The sequence below is a fragment of the Podarcis bocagei genome, assembly GCF_964188305.1.
Source record: "Podarcis bocagei genome assembly, chromosome: 3".
Lineage (NCBI taxonomy): Eukaryota > Metazoa > Chordata > Lepidosauria > Squamata > Lacertidae > Podarcis > Podarcis bocagei.
Genome location: NC_138127.1, coordinates 20,196,699 through 20,216,841, shown reverse-complemented (window position 1 = coordinate 20,216,841; position 20,143 = coordinate 20,196,699). Strand labels below are relative to the sequence as shown.

The window sequence follows — 20,143 nt, the reverse complement described above, 5'->3', positions numbered from 1 at the left end:
ACAGCAGATATACGTACTTCAGGCTTTGCAAGATCTGGGTGTCCCAGCCCTCCAGTCTGAACTGAGGCCTTGACAACCTTGAGCTGTTTAAAGAGTACCATTAAATCCATTCCAGCCATAGCATGGCCATCAATTAGCAGCCATTTTTACCACTTATAAGATAGCTGGTTGCACCTAAAAGATACACCCAGTTATTCACATTGTGTAAAGGAGAGGGAAATGACCTCTGCCACAGAGGAGTTAAGTGTCAGGCTCTAGAGAGAGTTCATGAGTAGAAAATGGGAAAATGAAGAAACTACATAGTTGCACTAGTAAGAGGCAGGACAATGAGTCTCACTAGAAAAAACAGGGCTACAGACTTGGAGATAGCAGGGGAGGAGAAGGGAGATGGTTCCATCAGGCAAGCTTGATGCTTTGTGCTGACGTAGCCATCTCTGTAACGATGCTTTGAATTCCACCCAAAGGCAAGAAGCCTGGAGACAAGGATGTCCAGAGCCATTAAGTGCTAGCATGGTGGTTGATAGCATCAAGTACTGGAGAGATTGCTCTAATGCAGTGTTCCCCAACCTTTTTGGGGCAAAGGCACACTTGTTTCATGAAAAAAATCTCGAGGCACACCACCATTACAGCCCCGTGACGTCAGCGCGCAGCGTCACGCCGGGAGGGACATGAATTGCTAGCAAATTACATAATCACCTCCTTGAGGGCTGGCTCATCTTCTCCGAAGGCAGAACCCCATTAATTAACAGGACAGACTCACACCATAGCCAAGACGGGGGAAAACCTCAGTCATGCACAGTCATGCACATGTGGGGGCTAAATGAGGACGAAGACCGGGCAGAGAGTAGGGTTCAAATCACCCCACCTGGCCAGGACAATCCCTGGGTGCTCCCTTGGGCCACTCGCCTGACCCACCTCGCAGGGCTGTTGTTGCGAGGATAACACGGGGAGAACCACGCGCGCCCCCGGGAGCTCCTTGGAGGAGAAAGCAAATGCACGAAATATATGAGAGGCGACCAGGTTTTGCAGGTGAGGGGCCCCCGCCAGCCTCCGCTTCCAACACCCGGCGCAACAACGCCAAAGTTTCCCCCCGGGCTCGGCTCGGGGAGCAGCGCTGCTCCCCCCCCGGCTCCCCTTCGCCCTCCCGGCTCTCTCTGCCGCCCACTGGGGACCCCCCTCACCTGCCAAGTCCGGAGCGCCGGTGGAAGTTGCATGCATGCATGCAGGGCGCCGCGTTGCCATTGCATTGCACTGCACTCCATGCAACGCCTGCACGCATGCATTGCCTTGCACGCCCGCCAAGGGGTCTCCCCGCGGCCCGATGCGGCCCCTCCGGCGCGGATGCAGCATTGCAAAAATAAAACCCCCCCGACGCAGCCCTACCTGGGGGGGCAGCCTCCGCCGCTCCGCCTCCGCGGGGATCCCCGGGCTCCATCCTGCCGCCCGATCTCCGCGGGGGCGCAGGCAGGCTGCGCGGGGTCTGCACGGAAGAGCCCCTGCCCGGCCGGCCGCCGCCGCTGCGCTCATTCCACGGCCGGGAGAAGAGCGCTTCAAACAAAACGCCCGGCCTGCCAGGCCACGCTGGGAAACGTAGTTTGCGCACCCCGCGCGGGCGCGGAGCCCAAGGGCGAGGGGACTACGGATCCCGGCAGCCCCCGCGCCGGGGACGGAGGGGGAGAGGCAGGGTGCAGGGATGGAGGGACGGGTGGGCGAGCGAGTGAGTGAGTGGCAGCCGCCAAGCCTTGGCCGAGAGCCAGGAAGGGCCTCCCCGGAGGAGGAGGAGGAGGAGGAGGGAGGCGCAGAGCGGGAGGGAGGGAGGGAACCCCAGGGGTCATCTAGTGACGGCGCCCCAATCGAAAATTTGACTTAAAAAAAAAAATCTTTCGAATTTTTTAATTTTTCCCGCGGCACACCAGGCAACATCTCGCGGCACACTAGTGTGCCGCGGAACAGTGGTTGGGAAACACTGCTCTAATGAGGGCACTTCCTAGACATAGATACAGTGGTTTGGTCTCATATGAAGAGCACTACTGGATAAGACAAAGGCCTATCTAGTTCAGTATCCCATTCTCACAGTAGTCAACCAGAAGGGCCAGCCCTCCCATGAGGCAAGATGTGGCAACTGCTTTGGGTGGCATGATCCATAGGGGCAGCAGATTCGGGCTAGAAGGAACACTCTGCATGTAGATCTTCACTCCTCCGCCTTGTTCCTGATGTAGAGCTTCACTCCCTGCTTCTTCCCTGGCAAGGAACCACCATGTTGTGTGTGATTTGACTCAGGTGCCCAAATGTCAACCAGATGCCCATGGGAAGCCCACAAGTGGGACATGTGTGCTACAGTGCTCTCCCCATTTGTATTTCTCAAAACAAAACAACACAAAAAAACCCCTTGTGGCAATCACACAGTGTCCCCGGATGTTTCACCGTCTATTGATCCCTGTGCTACCACTCTATTTCTCGCTGCCACTACCCAGGCCCTACCTGGTACAATACTGAGTCCAGTCAGGGTTAAATTGGAACATAAACTTCTGTTTATTTATTGCAGTTTAACAAGCATGTGGTTTCATAAACGGTATCGGTCAATTACAATCATGGGGTGCCTATCCAGACTTATAACTTCTACTACCTGCTCTTACTCACTAAACCACCTCTTAGATATTTACTTGTCTGCCTAGCCCCTAACTGTTTCTGACTCAGCTTATTTCGTTACACTAACTCAACCTACCCACAGACTCTATTCCAATTCACTCCCACTCCAACCAACCACCCAACTTCCAACAAACTCCTCCCTTCGCCCCTCCCACAGCTGGTTTTATAGTCCCTCTGACTCTACCCCCTGGGTTCTGATTGGGTAACCTGTTAAACTATTTCACCTCCAGCACTCTCATATGTTAATGTCACAACCCTCACTGTGCAATCCTGCAAACTCCACCCACTTTAGCCTATGGCTCAAGCCACCATGGGCCCCCAATGTTTCCCATGGGTGACTGGTCCTACAGCAAAAAGAATTTTCCTCACTCTTGGCTTGAAACTTATTCCACGGGCAGAGCAGCCTCTTCCCGAACGTTCTGCAAAAGCCCATAGATAAGATTCAGCACTGATATTTGCTATCAAGGATACTGATGCATCTGTTCCAAATGCAGGAAGTTCAGAAAGATTATGGCTCCCTTTATCTTTGGAGCTTTTCTGTATTACAGTATGGTAATAGATGGATGCTTAGTGCCTTCTGTTTCTCCTACAGACTAGCCCTCTTTACTGGGTTGAGCAGGGACCCCCAGCACATGCAACAGATTCCTGCCTGCCTCTCAGCGCCAGTGGATGCCTTGATTGGGGTGCGAGTGTTGACATTAGGTTGCCAGGCGCAAATGTTAAGTGGAAATTCAAAATGAAGCATGGGGAGAAAGGATGCTTTCACCAAATTGAGTGCTCATTTTAATTAAGCGCTTTCCCATTATGTTCTCACATTTGACAACCGCTGAAATAATAATTAGCACTCATAGAGGGGTTTTTTCCCCCCACCCTCACAAAATAATAATTTAAAAACAATTATGTGAAAGCTATCCTTTGGGAATGGGTTTTTTATTGCTGATAATGTACATGACGTTCTCCCCTCAGATTTGATCACATTGGGAAAAAGCCCCAAAGAGTTCTCAGTAGCTTATTTGACATCCCTTGCATTTATTTTACAAATTCCCTTAACCTTGTGTCCTGCTTTATCTCCAAAACTCAGTACCAGTGTATACATTAATAGCATCCTTTGTGAGTTGTGATAACTCTTATCGCAGTGTAATCTTGATGCTCGTAGGTACAGCCCTTCGTTTTCCAAAGCATTTTTATTTCCCCCGTAGACCAGCAGAAAGGAAAACGTCTGTCTAGAGAGTTCACTATCATTCAGCACTGATGTTACTTGTTCAACAATCACCTACACCAGGGAAAGTATATGTCAACCACAGTTAGTAGAATTCATCAGTATCTACAATGCTTACACATGTAAAAAGCTCCCCCCTGCCCTCACTCTCTTTTTTCTGTGTACATTTCAGATTCTCAAACAATAGGCATTAGGGGAGTAATAAAAAAGGGATACCTTAAAAAAGAAAAAAGAAATGAACTTAGAACTTTGGTCTGCTTTTGAAAGTCTATATAACATGCCTACTTTCCATATATCTTTCCGAGTTCATACACATGGATACCACCCCTTATAATCTCGGTGTGTGTGTGTGTGGAGAGAGAGAGAGAGAGAGAGAGAGAGAGAGAGAGAGAGAGAGAGAGAGAGAGACCAATGGAGGTACTGGCTTTATTATTTATCCATTTAAATAATGTTTAGGGACATAGTAAGGAACGCAGATGGCACTGTGGGTTAAACCACAGAGCCTAGGACTTGCCGATCAGAAGGTCAGCGATTCAGATCCCCACAACGGGCTGAGCTCCCATTGCTCAGTCCCTGCTCCTGCCAACCTCACAGTTCGAAAGCACATCAAAGTACAAGTAGATAAATAGGTACCACTCCGGCGGGAAAGTAAACAGCATTTCCGTGCACTGCTCTGGTTCGCCAGAAGCGGCTTAGTCATGCTGGCCACATGACCCGGAAGCTGTACGCCGGCTCCCTCGGCCACTAAAGTGAGACGAGCGCCGCAACCCCAGAGTTGGCCACGACTAGACCTAATAGTCAGGGGTCCCTTTACCCTTTACCTTTAAGGTGCCTTACTATTGGTCAGACTATTGATCCATTTACCTCAATATTGTTTACACTGACTGACAGCAGCTCTCCAGGGTTTCAGGCAGGAATCTCTCTTAGCCCTACCTGGGATTGAACATGGAACCTTCTGCATGCAAAGTAGATGCTCTACCACTGAGTCATGGCCCTCCCTTGTTCAACTTTTCAGCCCCCCCAAAAAATACTCCCCAAAAGCTGCAGATCACACAAAAGACAGCCTGTGTCCTCAGGTTTTGCATTCTAAAAGGACATGACACAAAAGGAAAATGAATTCATAGGGAGGAGGAAATAAACAAACTTGGGGGCAAAGTTCTTGGCTGCAATGACCAGCTAGGGTGGAATAGCTCAAGGAGAAGAGGAGCCAAAAGTTGCTCCTTGCTGGAGCAACCCTGCATCATTTCTCTTCCCTTGTCTGCTGCAGTCTGATGGTTCTTTACAAATCAGCACTTCCCTGCTTGGCCTATACATGTAGCCACCACAACTTGTGGTGGCCACATGTGTTGGACCCAAGTGTTGGTGCTGGTTCAAAACAAGCGGTTTGTCCACTCATTTTCCTTCTGCGGCCATGCACTCTTTCACATACGTTCATCTGGGGGCTGTCACATATAGGAACCAGGCCCATGCCAGATTTAACTCTTACGCTAGCAATCCATTTTCATAACAATTCCTGTTTCCCATCCCAAACAATGAGTTCTTCTGCTTTCTTCCAGCTATATGTTGCCTTCTGACAGTCCTGAAGACTATTGCCTGCTTGAAATGACTGCAGATGAAAATTCTCCTGTACGTCGGGGGCTCTTTCTGCCACATCGGTTGACTCAGGTGAACTTGCAAATCACAGCCCAAAGTCACACCATAACCCAACTATTTCCATTTATCTCCCAAGTCATTGGAAGCATGATTTATTAACTTCCCTTTTTATTATTAGATGGAGCAAACCTTGTTTCATGCAATCCTTTGGGTATGCTGCACATCCAATAGAAATTAGAGATAATACTCGTGTACAACTTCGGTTTATGTCAATGGGACTTGTGTTAGTGAACTGGTAGTTGTCTGGAGCAGCCTTATGTCACCCATACAGTCTCTGGATTACTTACATCAGCAGTAATCAACATGGCAGTGCCCTCCAGGTATTGTTGGACTACAAATCCCATCAGCCACAGCCAGCATGGCCCCATGGCCAAGCATAATGGACATGGAGTTCAGCAATATCTGGAAATCACCAAGCTGTCATGAAGTTAGAATCCCAGGCACACCCATGGATGAAGCAGGAAACATTTGTACGCTTATGAGTACAAGATGAACCACGTTTCTGTATCCTACTCCCTCAATTTGCTTCATGAATAGAGTCTATAGGCAGTTGCAGTAAGGGCTGATTTATTTTTGTGTGTATACGCTTATTTATTGTGATCCTTTTCAGGTTACCTTTGGGCCAATATTCCTTGGGAATGTCCCAAGTCACATTAAGATTCATCCGAGTTCTGGGTGGATTTATGGCTTCAGAGGCTGCATTAGGGAGTTCCAGGTGAACAACAAAGAACTCTTCATCATAGACGAAGCCTTGGGAGGAAGGAACATCGAGAACTGCAATGTCCCTGTTTGTGATTATCATCCATGCCGCAACGGTGGCACTTGCACCAGGTAGGCATCAGGTCCTTATCTTTTATCTTTAAATTCCTTCGCTGCCTGATTAGCTTCCCTCATTAAATCATTGCACTGTGTGTGTGTTTGTGTGCATAGTTTGTTTGTTTATTTGAGGCATTTTTAATCTGCTCTTCAATTAATTTACTACAAATGTTGTTTTTCTTCCATGTTTTTAATAGCCCTTGTGGGAGTAGAACTTGTCCCTTCTGGAAAAACAATTATATTGTTTGTTTGTTGATTTATCTGAAGCATTTTTAGCCCACTCTTCAGCTAGAAAGGCTCCCAGAGCTGCTTGCATGAGTTCAATAAAAGCAAGATAGCTTCCACATACAAGACTTTGCCCTTTAAAAGACAAGGCACAAAAGGAAAAATGGGATGGGGAGGGAAGAGGAAAACAAGAAAACTCAGGCACCACTTAGTAGTTACATACCGGTAGTTGTTCTGATAATGGAAAGGAAGCCATTTAGGAATAGGAGGGGCCAAGTGCAGCTGGTTTCTTAGTGGAGCCAAAGGACTGATCCTGCTTCCAATTTCTCCCTCTGCCACAGCCAGGCGACAGTTGAGGGAGGGAGGAGCCTAACAGGGCTGGTGCCTCGGTAGGGCAGAGCCCTGCGTCCAACTTCTCCCTCTGCTTCTATATGGGAGAAGAGACAATATTTCAAAAACCAAACAAAGAGACCTACAACTGAAGCATGAAATACGAGGATTTCACATATTCCTGATGGAACTGAAATCAGGGAGTTGACTAAGGTGCTTCTCCCTTTAATGAACAGGAACTATTCTTTGATTCACATAGGCAGTGATAAAGTCTCTTCCTGTGAGATTAGTGATAATCCCAGTCCAAGATATTCCATCTGGGAGTTGCGGAAGGCACTGATCAGAGCAAAGCTATGCAATGAACTTGAATGCAATCTATCCACCTCATTCACAATTCAATTTTTAAAAAAGAAAATGCATTTTAAAATAGTTGAGAGTTTTTAAAGGTTTTTGTTGATGGAGACCATAAAACATGTCAAGATGCTGATTTATTACAGCAGCAGCAGCAAAACAAAACCACAACTTAGAGCCTTGTTTAACAATCATGCTTGCCACATAAAGCAATTAAATAACCATTTTGACTCTGTGTACAAAACTGAAATAGTTCACAGTCATCTAAAATGCTGCCAGTCTTTTAACTTAAGCTGGTTTAATAGCAGTTACAAATATCTTTCTCTTCATTGCTTGGTGATACCGGAACATCGGAAAAGCCTTCCTAGAGATTTCATCTCTGAAAAACCACAGGCTGTTAAATAAGCAATTAAACCACAAGCTAGAAACTCAGATCTCGATTCCATAGTTTATGATAAGACTACTGGGAGATAAAGCCGAGTGCTGAAAGCTCTAATATTTTGCTTCACTGCAGGCGGAGGGCATTGAAGGCTAAGCCTCTTAGCACCAATATAGAAACATAGTGGCTGTGAATGGCCGAAAGTTTGAGTTTCCAAGTTGCCTTCAAAGTACAGCGCAGGAATCCCATTCAAGAGCTCCCCCATGCAGGATCTCAGTTTCCATTAGTGCACATTCCCAATAGGAAAGAACAAACCTGAGAAAGCAACTGATTGTTTGAAGTGAGGGAATGAGATAATGCAGGGAATTCTCAAGTTTTCTTCTAAAGCGGGATTGACCGATTTGTCTCATACCAAGGGCTGCTTTAGGGACGCGGGTGGCACTGTGGGTTAAACCACAGAGCCTAGGACTTGCTGATCAGAAGGTCAGCGGTTTGAATCCCCACGACGGGGTGAGCTCCCATTGCTCGGTCCCTGCTCCTGCCAACCTAGCAGTTCGAAAGCAAGTCAAAGTGCAAGTAGAGAAATACCTTCCAGCGGGAAGGTAAGCGCGTTTCCGTGCGCCAGAAGCGTTTAGTTATGCTGGCCACATGACCCGGAAGCTGTATGCCTGCTCCATCGGCCAGTAAAGCGAGATAAGCGCACAACCCCAGAGTCGGCCACGACTGGACCTAATGGTCAGGGATTCCTTTACCCTTTACCTAAGGGCTGCTTTAGAGCCTAATAAATACTGGGTGATAGCTGACTTCAATGGAACCGGTGTACTGATCTGTATGCTACGGCAGAGATGGAGGTGGCCCTCTCAGTGTTGCTGGACTGCAACTCCCATCCCCCCTGACCACTGGCCAAACTGGGAGTTGCAGTCCAACAGCAGCGGGAAGGCCACAGGTTCTCCCATCCCCGTGTTAGTTTTCCCCTCCCTGTGCATATCAGGTTTTATTGCCACTTCCCTGTGATGGGTTTCTGTGTCCTGTGTCTGTTGGCACTCCCAATGACACAACAAGTTGCTGGAAGTGGCAGGAGGACAGAGTGCTCTTGTTCTTGTTCTTGTGTCCCGCTTGCATGTTCCCCACAGGCAACCGGTTAGACGAGATGCTGGATGAGATGGGCTGTTGGCCTGATCCTGCAGGCTCTTCTTGGGTCCTGTGTAGCATTTCCATGCCAGCATGGAACTTCTCCATGTCATCCAGCAGTTCGCATGTGGCAAGGTGTATTCCCACACTGCATCAAGTTGCAGAGGGTCCCTGTAAAGAGGAGCTTTCTATGTGAGTAATGAAGAGACTGCAGTGGGTAGAGTATTGACTTTGGATAGGAAACCCAGGCTGAAATCTTTGCTCGGGCTTAAAGCTCACCTGGGTTGAATGAGTAGCGAACTCTCAGATGAACCTGCCTCACAGCATCATGATGAGGATAAAATGTGGAGTGCCTTGAATGGTCAGGAAGAGTAGGGTATGAATGTGGTAGGTGAGTAAGTGAAATTACCTTCCAGCTCTGTGAATCTATTCACATATATCACTCTCCCTCCTCCCCTTAGTGCATGCCACTACATCAGTGATTTCCTCATTTGTGGCAAGCCATGGTTTGTTGTTACATCCGTATAGGCAAACTGTGATTTGCACTTGCCACCCAAACCAGAATTACAAACCAGGAGGCATAAACATGTCAGTGACCCTTCAAGTACAATCCAGATCTGTTAAAATTTGTAGGGTTGAAATGCTCTCAAGATGCATTCTGTGCCTAGAGTAAGAATTTTAGCTCAGAGAAAGGGTGTTTAGTCTGCCAGTTGAGCAGTCAAATCTCTTCGGACTCCTATGGTGCAGAAGGTTCTTTTTTTAAAAGCAGAGAAGATAATGTGCCACATTTTCATCAGGGTTTGGCAGGAATTAAAAGGCTATAGTGTTGTGGAAACAGCTCATAGAATTCCCATATCAATGATCGTGTCAAAAACACATTGGTAGTGGTTGATGAATAAATGTATTTCTGGCTGCTTAAAAGCTTGTCCAAATGTAAACATACATGAGCTTAGTTTTTGTAGTGCTGAGCAAAACCAGAAAGTTAATTACACTCATACGCGAGTGTGCTTTCAGCGTCCCGAACAATTCTCATAAGCAATTATTCTTACTGTTGTTGTTCGGCAAGTATTGGAACAGCAGATGGCTCCATTAATGTTAATCAATTAATTAAGACCGGAAAATCAAAGTCAATTAACAATAAATTTCAATAGAGAGTAGCTTATCTTCAGACTTCAGAACACTGCAAACAGTGTAATTATCAAAATCTCCGAGAAGACTGGTTTCCCAAGGATGAACTAGTGACCTTTCAAGTACAGCTTTCCTACAAAACAAATACCAATTTTTGTTCAAGAAGGAAGGTGATAACGAAAAAAATACATTCCTTGCATTTGAAGAAAATGCTGCAGCTGTAAGGACATCCCGCACCCCACCCCACGTGCTGTTTGTAAATATGAAGGTATTGCAAAGCCACTATACAAAGTCTCTAGTACTCTTTCCTTCCAAGAGAAAACTGACCTTGTAGCAGCTGCTGTTAGAAGTTCTCACTTGCTCAGGGACAATGTGAAACAGTGGGATGACATTTTTCCAGCACTCAAATCACACCGACATCTGTGGGCTCAAATTGGAATGGTTTTTTTAAATTATTATTTCAATAAGTTAATTTAGGCACACTCCAGATTAGGCCTGAATAAACTCACTGAAGTCCAGCCTGATTCATATCCAGCCTAGGGGAGCTTCCAGCCCCACCTTCTGCCCATGAGACAAATGTCAGAGGCAACCAGGGGAGCTTGTGGGTGGCGATGGGGCTTCCATTAGCCTGTAAAAATGTTTGGGGTCGTCAGGGACTGCATTCTGCCATGGCACTGGGGATGGGAGAGAAACTTGATTAAGTTCGCATTTAAAGGTGAATTGGCCATATTTGAACTTTCTGAAATAAAATGTGAACACAGCTATCTTCGGAATGCACATGTCTCTCAGTCTTGCAATGCAGCTCACCAGCCAAGTAAGGTGTACAAAAATGCATATGCTAGGGTAAGATGTAAAAATGTGTATATTCCTGACAATAACATACCCAAAATGAATCATATTAGGGAAAGTTGCTTTGCAAAATGGTGTTTATTAGGCAAAATTGCATCCAAAAAAATACTAAAGCGCTGATGAATTTTCACAAGGGGTTGTTTTTTGTTTTGTTGTTTTGGAGGGGGATGCAAATTGCCGCAGAGATTTGGAGAACTGAATTTAATTCGGGGGGGGGGGAGATGAAAAACTGAGAGAACCAAAATTGACAGGTCCTTCCATCCCTTCCAGGCCCAACCTAAATGCTCCCAAGTTCACTAGGAACTCCAGGATATGGCTGTAGAAAGTACAAGTAGCGGTTAGATTTCCTGTAGGTTCTGGCAACCCTAGATGTTGTGTACCATTATATAGGCCCTAATGGAATCGCCAACCACCATCCATGATACCTCCATGCCACTGCAACAAAGCATGTTTAGGTGGAAAGGAATAAGGCAACAGGAAACAGGATTTGTGGCAGACTGAGCCTATTACAAGCTGAGGCAGAATTATGCATGGGGTTGGGCTTGTAATGCTTTTTTGAGCTCCCTTTTCTGAACATTAAGAGCAGCATTAATTACTATATAATATTGCTGAGTTCATACAGTTCTTCCCCAGCAAGTAGAGCTGTTGTGATTTGAAATGCTATCTGGATCATGATGGCACAAGTGTGATGGGCGCCTATTGAAAAGCCAGCACCATCGCTGATGGTGAGGGACACAAATCACACACCCATAGCATGTTATGCCAGTCTTGTGCCAAGAGCTTAGCTGGCAAAGAGGAGTTTTGCATCAGTGCCAAAGCAAACTGTGAGGAAAGCCTGAGCAGTTTTAGCAGTGATGTTGAGTCTTTAGACCTTTGCTTGACGCTGGCTGCTGATGTGAAAGCACTGAGGAGCTTCCCAAGACTCTGCCTTGATAAAAATCAATTTCAGCTTCTCTGGGAGTCTCTTCTTTGAGGAATAAGCACTCCCCACACACACATGCACATGAACACTCGTCAACCAGCCCACAAAAAGATAGTGAGGGCAATAGCTAAAGCTATTCTCCCCACCCAAGGAGACTCCCTCCCCACCTATCACATGTAGAGTAGCTGCTGCCCTATCACATTTGGTTAGGGCTTGTAAGACAATTCTGCAAAGGCTGTACTCTGGCACCAGAGGCATGCTTTGAATTGATTGTTTGTATAAGCCTTGATCTGAATTGATTGTCTTGCCTTTCCATTTCTACAAAGCTATTTTTTGCAGGTTAGCTAGCAGAGTTAACCTTTGCAATATTTACAGAGTTGGGAAATAAATAATTTGACTGTAACTGATGGAAGTACCTTGCATTGCAATCCTAAGCATATTTTCCAGGACAGAAGCCTCACTGATCTCACTGACACTTTATTAATGAATAAATGACACATTTGTACAAGCAGATTAAAACCCCACATTTTGCATAGGTCTAGGGAACAGAGCAAAGGACAACGCCCCCCCCCCCTGCACTTCTTATTTCTGTAGGATTCCTCTGTCAAGTTGAGCTTGTCCTATCTATAGCAATCGTGAAAAGGAAGACATATTGTGTTCATTAAAACAAACAGCCAAAACCCTTCTAGGACATAAAAGTATATAAATAAAGTTCTAGCCTTCCTGCATACCACCTTTGGGATTTTAATATTACAGTCCAAGGCATGTTTACTCACAAGTAAGTCCCATTGTATTCTATGCTAGTGTGCACCTAAATCACTTATCCCTCACTTAAAGGCACAAGGGCTACCATTATGGCATGTTGTTTGGTCTTCCCTTAAATGAGATAAAGAAAGGACCTGATTCTTCAAGGTCACCTCCATACTGTCACTATTTGGTAGAAGGGATTTAGCATACCAGACATGATGCATCCTGTTCATGCAAACACTCTCATTGGCACAATGAAACTTCCCCTTCCGTTCTTCTCTCCACCACCATCCTCACGCACAAAATCTGTTCTGGGGATTTTCCTAACCTTCTGGACCAGATTTCTGGTGATGGTGAGGGGATCACTGAGAGAGGAGAAGGATGGGAGGTTCTATTGCACAAGAAGGACAACTTCATTGTATACAACTCAATGTGGGTTAAAGTGTTCCCTTGGTCTGATACAACAAACCTACTTTTTCCTCTCCTCTTTTAAAATGACCTTTTGCAGTAAGGAAAGTAACGGGGAAATACACTAAAAAAGAGTAGGATTATGATTGCACAAACAAATCAGGATGGAGATTTCATAAACAGGTCATCTGGAGGGGTCCTAACAGTTAAGCGGTTCAAAGGTAAGCCAGGATTTAGTTTAGCTTCTAGGTACTTTTGGGAATTTCAGAACTATAAGTTTCTAACACTATGCTACCAACAGAGATCTTGTGTTAGCACCTCTGTGCTTTCCTTTGGTCTTAATTGAGCTTTCAAAGCACAGTAGGGGAAAAGGCTTCCAATTAGGAAGGAAAAGTACCAACACTGTATATACTGCGATGCCTGGGAGATCTCTTTTCATGGGAATGAGGATCACTTTTGGAGTAGAACATATTTCAGTCGGGATAGAGAGCACAAATAGTCTCCAAAGACGAGTCTTTATCCATTATTATTTGCCCAATTATCAACACTAATATTGCGTTCTCTGCTTTTCCAACGTTCGAAAATTCGCTTTGGGAGTCAAACTCTTTTAGAATGCTTGCTCTGCAGAGGAGAGGATGGCAAGCACTACAAGCCTTTAAGCTCTTCAGGCGGCAAATCAGATCTTTGCAAAATGCATAATTCTTCCCAATGTGTATGGCAATGGGGCCTTGGTGTAGTCAAAGAGCCGCTTACATTGTTTTTCTAACATTTCATTACCAATGCCCTTGCCAGTTGGCACATGTGAGCGATTAGCTTGGAATGTGAAGAATCCTTTTGGACCTTCTGGGAGCCTCTTTATACAAATGAGATTTCTTCTTCAGTGAGTTACGGGAAAGTCACCTAACTGTCATACAATTGCAGGGCCAGATTGGGAAGGGGTGGGGGGGTGGGGAAGAAATATTAATATTATTGAATGTTGTCCAAGGAGTAGTTTGCAAAGGAGTCTGAGAACTGTAATGAAATTAAAATGACTGGATTGGTAAAGAGCCCATTGCAGGCAGTCTTTGCATCACACCTTTGCAGCAAGGTCAAACAAGCTGGTGTGTGGAGAGGAGAGAAAAAGCCCGTCTCCATCTGCCTCTTGCTTGACGCAGATGCAAGGCATTTGCCCTGATTGATCCTTCTAGGCACAGGAGACCATTTTAACTTACACTCTATCTTCCCACCAAGGCTCTTCAAGGAAAAAGTGGCATTTTTAGCAGCACAGGTATCTTTGGAAACTCTTACACACACAAAAACCTAATCTGACATTCTTTGGCTGGAGTACTGAATGGCAATTGCTGTAAGCATTCCAGTTACTTCCCGGTATCCATAAAGGCTCAGGGCAGGCAGCAATGTAAAGAGCCCATTCCTGACATTCTGTTTCTCCTGGGAGTACTCAGTAGACATGGCTACATGAGCCAAATGATATTGCCAGTGATTTTGAGGGAGTCACTGCCTACCAAACCTTTCACCACTAATGGGAGCTACCAGAACAGTGTGGTTCTTGCACCATTTGTAACACCTGCAACATCCTTTGACATGGAGAAGATTGATGGTGTTAGGGCTCATTTGGTCATTCCCAAGAGATCAGAAGCTGATATCGGGTCCCAAGCACATATGTTCCTTTTTCCCCCTGCCCTCAACATTAGAAAGTAGGAGGTTCTAAGAATTCATGTATTTTCCTCTTCAGTGATTTACTTCTGCCTGCAGTAGGGGAAGCATGTGAGGATCTTTCATTTATAGAGAGAGGACAATAGAGAGGATTGATTTGTTACATTAATTACACAATCACCACTTTCCCCAGCTTGGCAGCTTCCATATATTTTGGACTCCAGCTGTCATCAGTTCCAGCCAGCTTGGCCCGTGGTCAGGGATTATGGGAGATGTAGTCCAGAATACTGGAGGCCCCAAGGTTAAGGAAGTCTGCACTGTCATAGAGGCAAATATTATTGGTTATATTGTGCCGTGACATCATTAGTTTCAGTTACAGATAGGTAGCCGTGTTGGTCTGCCATAGTCAAAATAAAAAAATTCCTTCCTGTAGCACCTTAAAGACCAACTAAGTTAGTTCTTGGTATAAGCTTTCGTGTGCATGCACACTTCTTCAGATATCTGAAGAAGTGTGCATGCACACAAAAGCTTATACCAAGAACTAACTTAGTTGGTCTTTAAGGTGCTACAGGAAGGAATTTTATCATTAGTTTCCTAAGTGATTCCTGACTGGCTGCAGTCACAGCGAAGAACTCTGTTAAAACTTTTTTATTTTATATTTTTTTAAAAGTAGGAGTGAAAGTAAAATGAAATTGGTGCCAAAATACATCAAATTGAGGAACAATGACTGTGAACAGGTGCAAAAGCAGTATATATTTGTAGACCTTTTCACCTCCACCTCCAATATAGCAACTTTTGAATTGAAAACAGAGTTGAAAAGCCAGCAGAACATTATCACAGCCAGTATCCAATAGATGACCCTGCCATACATTTCAATATTTCACAGATGGAAATAGGCACCGTTGTAAATTTGCAGCATTTATTCCCATGCCATGCGTCACCAGCTGAGTCCTCTTCTCCCATCACAGATTGCTGATGACTCTTCTCCACTTGCTGTGTGTTGCATTCATTTACTCTGCAATAACCTGTCCCTCACTCATTTTTGTACCAGGATGATGAGAACAAGAGAGAAAAGAGAATATTTTAATAGAATGTACAATCTCCCAATGGATCTGAAAATACTTTTTTATAAAGCAGTTGCAACACAAACACATTCATCAGTATTTTCAATCTGGCTAGAAAGGTACAAAGGTGGAGGGAAAGGAAGAAATGTACAGTGGTACCTCGGGTTAAGTACTTAATTCGTTCCGGAGGTCCATTCTTAACCTGAAAATGTTCTTAACCTGAAGCACCACTTTAGCTAACGGGGCCTCCTGCTGCCGCTGCACTACCGGAGCACGATTTCTGTTCTCATCCTGAAGCAAAGTTCTTAACCTGAAGCACTACTCTGGTTAGCGGAGTCTGTAACCTGAAGCGTCTGTAACCTGAAGCGTATGTAACCCGAGGTACCACTGTACTGGCATTCTGTATGCATACACATTCATTTTACACATGTACACGGGAGATCTCTATCCTTTACACTACCCCAATATTCTGAAACCTATCGTACACACATAAATATTGCTTTCAGCTCTGTCTTGCCTTGTTTGACCCTGTACAACAGGGTGGAGAACTTGTGACCTTTCAGGTGTTGTTAATGCTGTAGCTCCCATTATGCCTAATGGCTAGGCTGGATGTGGCTAATGTACCCCAACAATATCTGGAGGGCCACAGGTTCCCTACTCCTGCTGGATGATAAGTTCTTGGGAGCAAGGTCCTGTATCATGATTCACACAGGCTTGATGTGGCAGGCTCAGATGCAGGAGGAGGAAGTGGATGAAACAGAGGGGGAGGGGGGATCTGAGCTGGAGGAGGGGAAACTCTCCTGTCCACCTCAGCTTCAGTCACATAGGAAGAGAGAGCAGGGGTGCCAGCCCCAACTTTCCTGTGGAATGGAGAGCCTCAATGGAGGCTGGGGAGGGCTTAGAGCAGTCAGCCAGGAGAAGCAGAACTGGAGGTGGCAACAACAACAACTGAGTAGGAGGCTGCAGTCTTGTTGCATGACATGAGGCATCACCTTCCCAGATAGGAACAGAACCACCCACCTTCATGGAGTGCATATTTGCAATTCCAACATTCTCACAAGGCAAGCAAGTCTTGTGAGTGAGCATACCAGGTGGGGTGTGGAAACTTGGTGGGACATCTTCATTGCTTCCATCCCATTCTGAACTTCTTGTGCTGCTCTTTAACTCCTGAAACATGACCCATGAGCCTTGCATCTGCTGCTGAGCCTTACCATCATGTGCCTGAATAAGGGTGTTTTTTGGTCAAGGTAAGAACCACAGCCTGTCTCAGTACTTTAAATACAGTGGTGCCCCGCAAGACGAATGCCTCGCAAGACGGAAAACTCGCTAGATGAAAGAGTTTTCAGTTTTGGAGTTGCTTCACAAAACGAATCTCCTATGTATGGGCTTGCTTCGCAAGACGAAAATGTCTTGCGAGTTCCTGCAGGGTTTTTTTCCTCCCCCCCCCCTTTTTCTAAACCGCTAAGCCGCTTATCAGCTGATCCGATAAGCTGATAAGCCGCTAAAAGCCGCTAATAGCTCTAATAGCGCTAATCCTCTAATCCGTCAATGGGCTTGCTTCGCAAGACAAAAAACCGCTAGACGAAGAGAATCACGGAACGGATTCTTTTCGTCTTGCGAGGCACCACTTTATCTGAATACTTCCCTGAGAGGTAGGAGAGAACATGAATGTAATTAACAATAACAGCAGGCATCCAAATGATTTCTACCAGCTTTTCATGAGGATCACTAAAAATGTATTTTGTCTGGGGAATTCTGAATTGTCATTTTCAGTGTATATGACCCAGAGAGAGAAAGAAAAGGCTATGAGAACCAGTTGGAGAAAGTAGGACATCTGCATGCACATACTATAATGGCAAAGCCTCTATCCTCCATTTTGTAAGTTTTGATATTAATTTTGTCTTCCTTTCAAGTAAAGCTATCATATTTTTCGCGTTTTAAATGGATGGGTTATCAAGTCTTAATGATGTCAGGCTTTAATTGCTTTGCGGTTGCATCCTCTTAGTGAGCTAATGCAATAAATAATATTGAAATCTAATTTTAGAAATAATGTTTTGTGAAATGGAAGAATGCAAAGCGATAAATTTTTGTTTTATTTCTTTTATGAGCTTTGTATGTCGGTATATAGATCTATAGCGCCATGGTTTATGCCAGTTCGAGACTCCAAGCTAAATTATAAAGTCTGCTTTCAGCTCCAACAAATCTTCCCAGGACTGTGCTGCATTTTACTTAATATCAAGGACAAGTGGATTCTGTGTGTACAATAGCATGATTTGTTTATCGTGCACAGCTAAAGACAAGGCACGGACTGAGCAATATTTTTTACCTAAAAGTGGTTTTCCTATAAAACCAAACTCCTCCAAAAGACGAAGCTTGTCAAAATTTCCTGACTATGATTTAGGTCAAAACAGTGCTTTTAAACGCTCAGAATTGACGCAGGAGGGTAGTTGTCCTTGAACAGTTATTTGATCTGCTTCCTATGCACAGAGCTGAAAGTGCAGTATCGTGATTTGATAGAAACAAGTGTAGCATCCTCAAGGCATGAACTCATCTTGCTAAGTACAACTGGAAAGTGTAAAACAGGCAAGATGAGATGTGGATGAGATTGTGACTTGGAAGGATGGAGGAGCCTAGTTTGCAGTGTCATAGTGGGGTTAACCTTGGACTTAAACAAAAGGAGATGGATGAGTAGCTGGCTGAGCTGGTGGGCCACCATCCATAAACATGGGTGCTGAAGGAAGTCCTGCATCTGAAGCAAACCAAATACTGACTTGCTAAAGGGGTTGTAGAGATTGCTGAGCCTATTATGGGCTATGCTGTTGAACCATATTTAATCATTTTTGTGTTTTTTCTTATTTTTACCCTACCCAATAAGATTGTGAGCCATCATTACAAACATAATTTTTATCACAAGTTCTGAACTCTGCATTTTATCCAGGACTGATGCCAGCCTTCTATTACCAGCTTAGTCTTTCTCCTGCTCCTCCACCTCCTGCTTCTATGCTTGCCAGAATCATGTCAAGCATTAAAGGAGGGCTCAGGTAAACAAGAGGAGAGGTAGAAGCAGAATGAAGATTCTACTTGGCAGATATGTCAAGGCAAGCACTCAATAGATGCTCCCACTGGTGGAAGTGGGGAGGTTTTTCCTCTGCATACACACACCCAAAGAAAAATACGTTACAAGGGATTGATGGACCCTCTAGAACAGGGTTTCCCAAATGTGGGTCTCTAGCTGATTTTGGACTACAATTCCCATCATCCCTGACCACTGGTCCTGCTAGCTAGGGATGATGGGAGTTGTAGTCCAAAAACAGCTGGAGACACAAGTTTGGGAAACCCTGCTCTAGAAAAAGTTGGTTGGCAGAGATGTTTAATACCCACCCCCTTTCCTTCCAGTGCAGCCTAAATTTTAATGACACCTGTAGTTTATGACTAGCACAGTGGGGGAGCCTGTAGCCTAGGTTTATTTTATTGATTCCTTGGAATTTTGTGAGAAAACACTGCATCTCTGAAGAGCAGCCTTTGAACGCTTGGCTGGTAAAAATCTTTAGAAAGTGGAATTGACATGAAAGTCCTTTTGCCACCGAACAGGACACCTCCATGATTAATTTGGGGAAAGAAGTTGCCATCGTTTTATGATATTTAAATAAAAATAGCATTGTTGATAAAATAATCCCCCCTCTCCGAGTGCGTTTTCCACGTAAAACTGGTTTCAGAATGTCAGAAACACTGCAAAGTTTAAATTCCTTAGGTGAGCAAGGAACAGTCTGCAGATCATCTGTATTTCAGGCTGGCATTTGAAATAATTCAAGCCTTACCGGAGGAAAACTCCTGCTGTGCCGTGGGCTGTTTGGCTGCTTGGCACCTATTTGAGAGGGCTCTGGATGTTTCTGGTTTCCTCTGCCAGCCTATCCAAAGAGTCTGTACCACCGCAGTTCAAAAGGAAGGAGGGAAATCAGAAAAAAACTATTTTCAGCAAAGCCTTTTGGGAATTGGAATAATCATGCCTACCAGCATTCTCCTGCAAATGCTTCTCCACCCGACTCCCATTATCTTTGCCTCTCACTGCATTTATTTAAAAGATCTTTTTGTTCCCAGAACATACATAATTGTTTAAATAATGGTTCCTATTTGGTGCTGCTTTTTTCAGCAGAGACTGTCATTAGAGCTTTCCTCCACCCAAAAAAAAGGTAAATCCCATATTCTGTAGGCTCTCCCCCATTTTGTTTTAACACCAACTTTCACGGTGCTTTACCACATCTTTTTCACGTGCCCTTCCGATTCTTTTTTCTGTGAAACAGAGGGAAGAGGTTTGAGGGATAGCTCAGTCAGCAGAGCATGAGAGTTTTAATCTCAGGATTGTGGGTTCAAGCCCCACATTGGGCAAGAGATTCTTGGATTTTCAAGGTTGTTGGACTAGATGAGCCTCACGGTCACTTCCAACTCTATAATTCTATTGTTCTATCCATGCCGATTAAATTGGGCTACGTCACTCCCCCAATATTAACTGCCAGAGCCTCAGGTAGCTACAGTAGGGAAGACTCCTCTTTAAAAATAGAGGGGTAGAGGTTCAGCTCAGAGGAGGATGTTCATCTCTAGAAAAATTGGGCTTATGCAAG

The 20,143-nt window shown here is 44.9% G+C and overlaps 1 protein-coding gene and 1 long non-coding RNA gene across 9 annotated transcripts in view; one reads left to right on the top strand and one right to left on the bottom strand.

Annotated features, from left to right (window-relative positions):
* Positions 1-20,143, top strand: part of EYS (eyes shut homolog) — a 537,363-nt gene that overhangs the window by 447,864 nt on the left and 69,356 nt on the right. For all 8 annotated transcript variants that reach the window (XM_081187035.1, XM_081187037.1, XM_081187041.1 and 5 more), the window contains 2 exons: positions 5,425-5,533; positions 6,132-6,352. In XM_081187035.1, the coding sequence (XP_081043161.1) occupies positions 5,425-5,533; positions 6,132-6,352 (330 nt within the window). The remainder of the gene's footprint in view (positions 1-5,424; positions 5,534-6,131; positions 6,353-20,143) is intronic.
* On the bottom strand, positions 6,363-16,788 carry LOC308583268. Its single transcript, XR_014006147.1, has 3 exons — positions 16,736-16,788; positions 15,361-15,495; positions 6,363-6,989 (listed from the first exon to the last, which is right to left on the bottom strand). It is a non-coding gene; the product is annotated as an uncharacterized lncRNA (long non-coding RNA).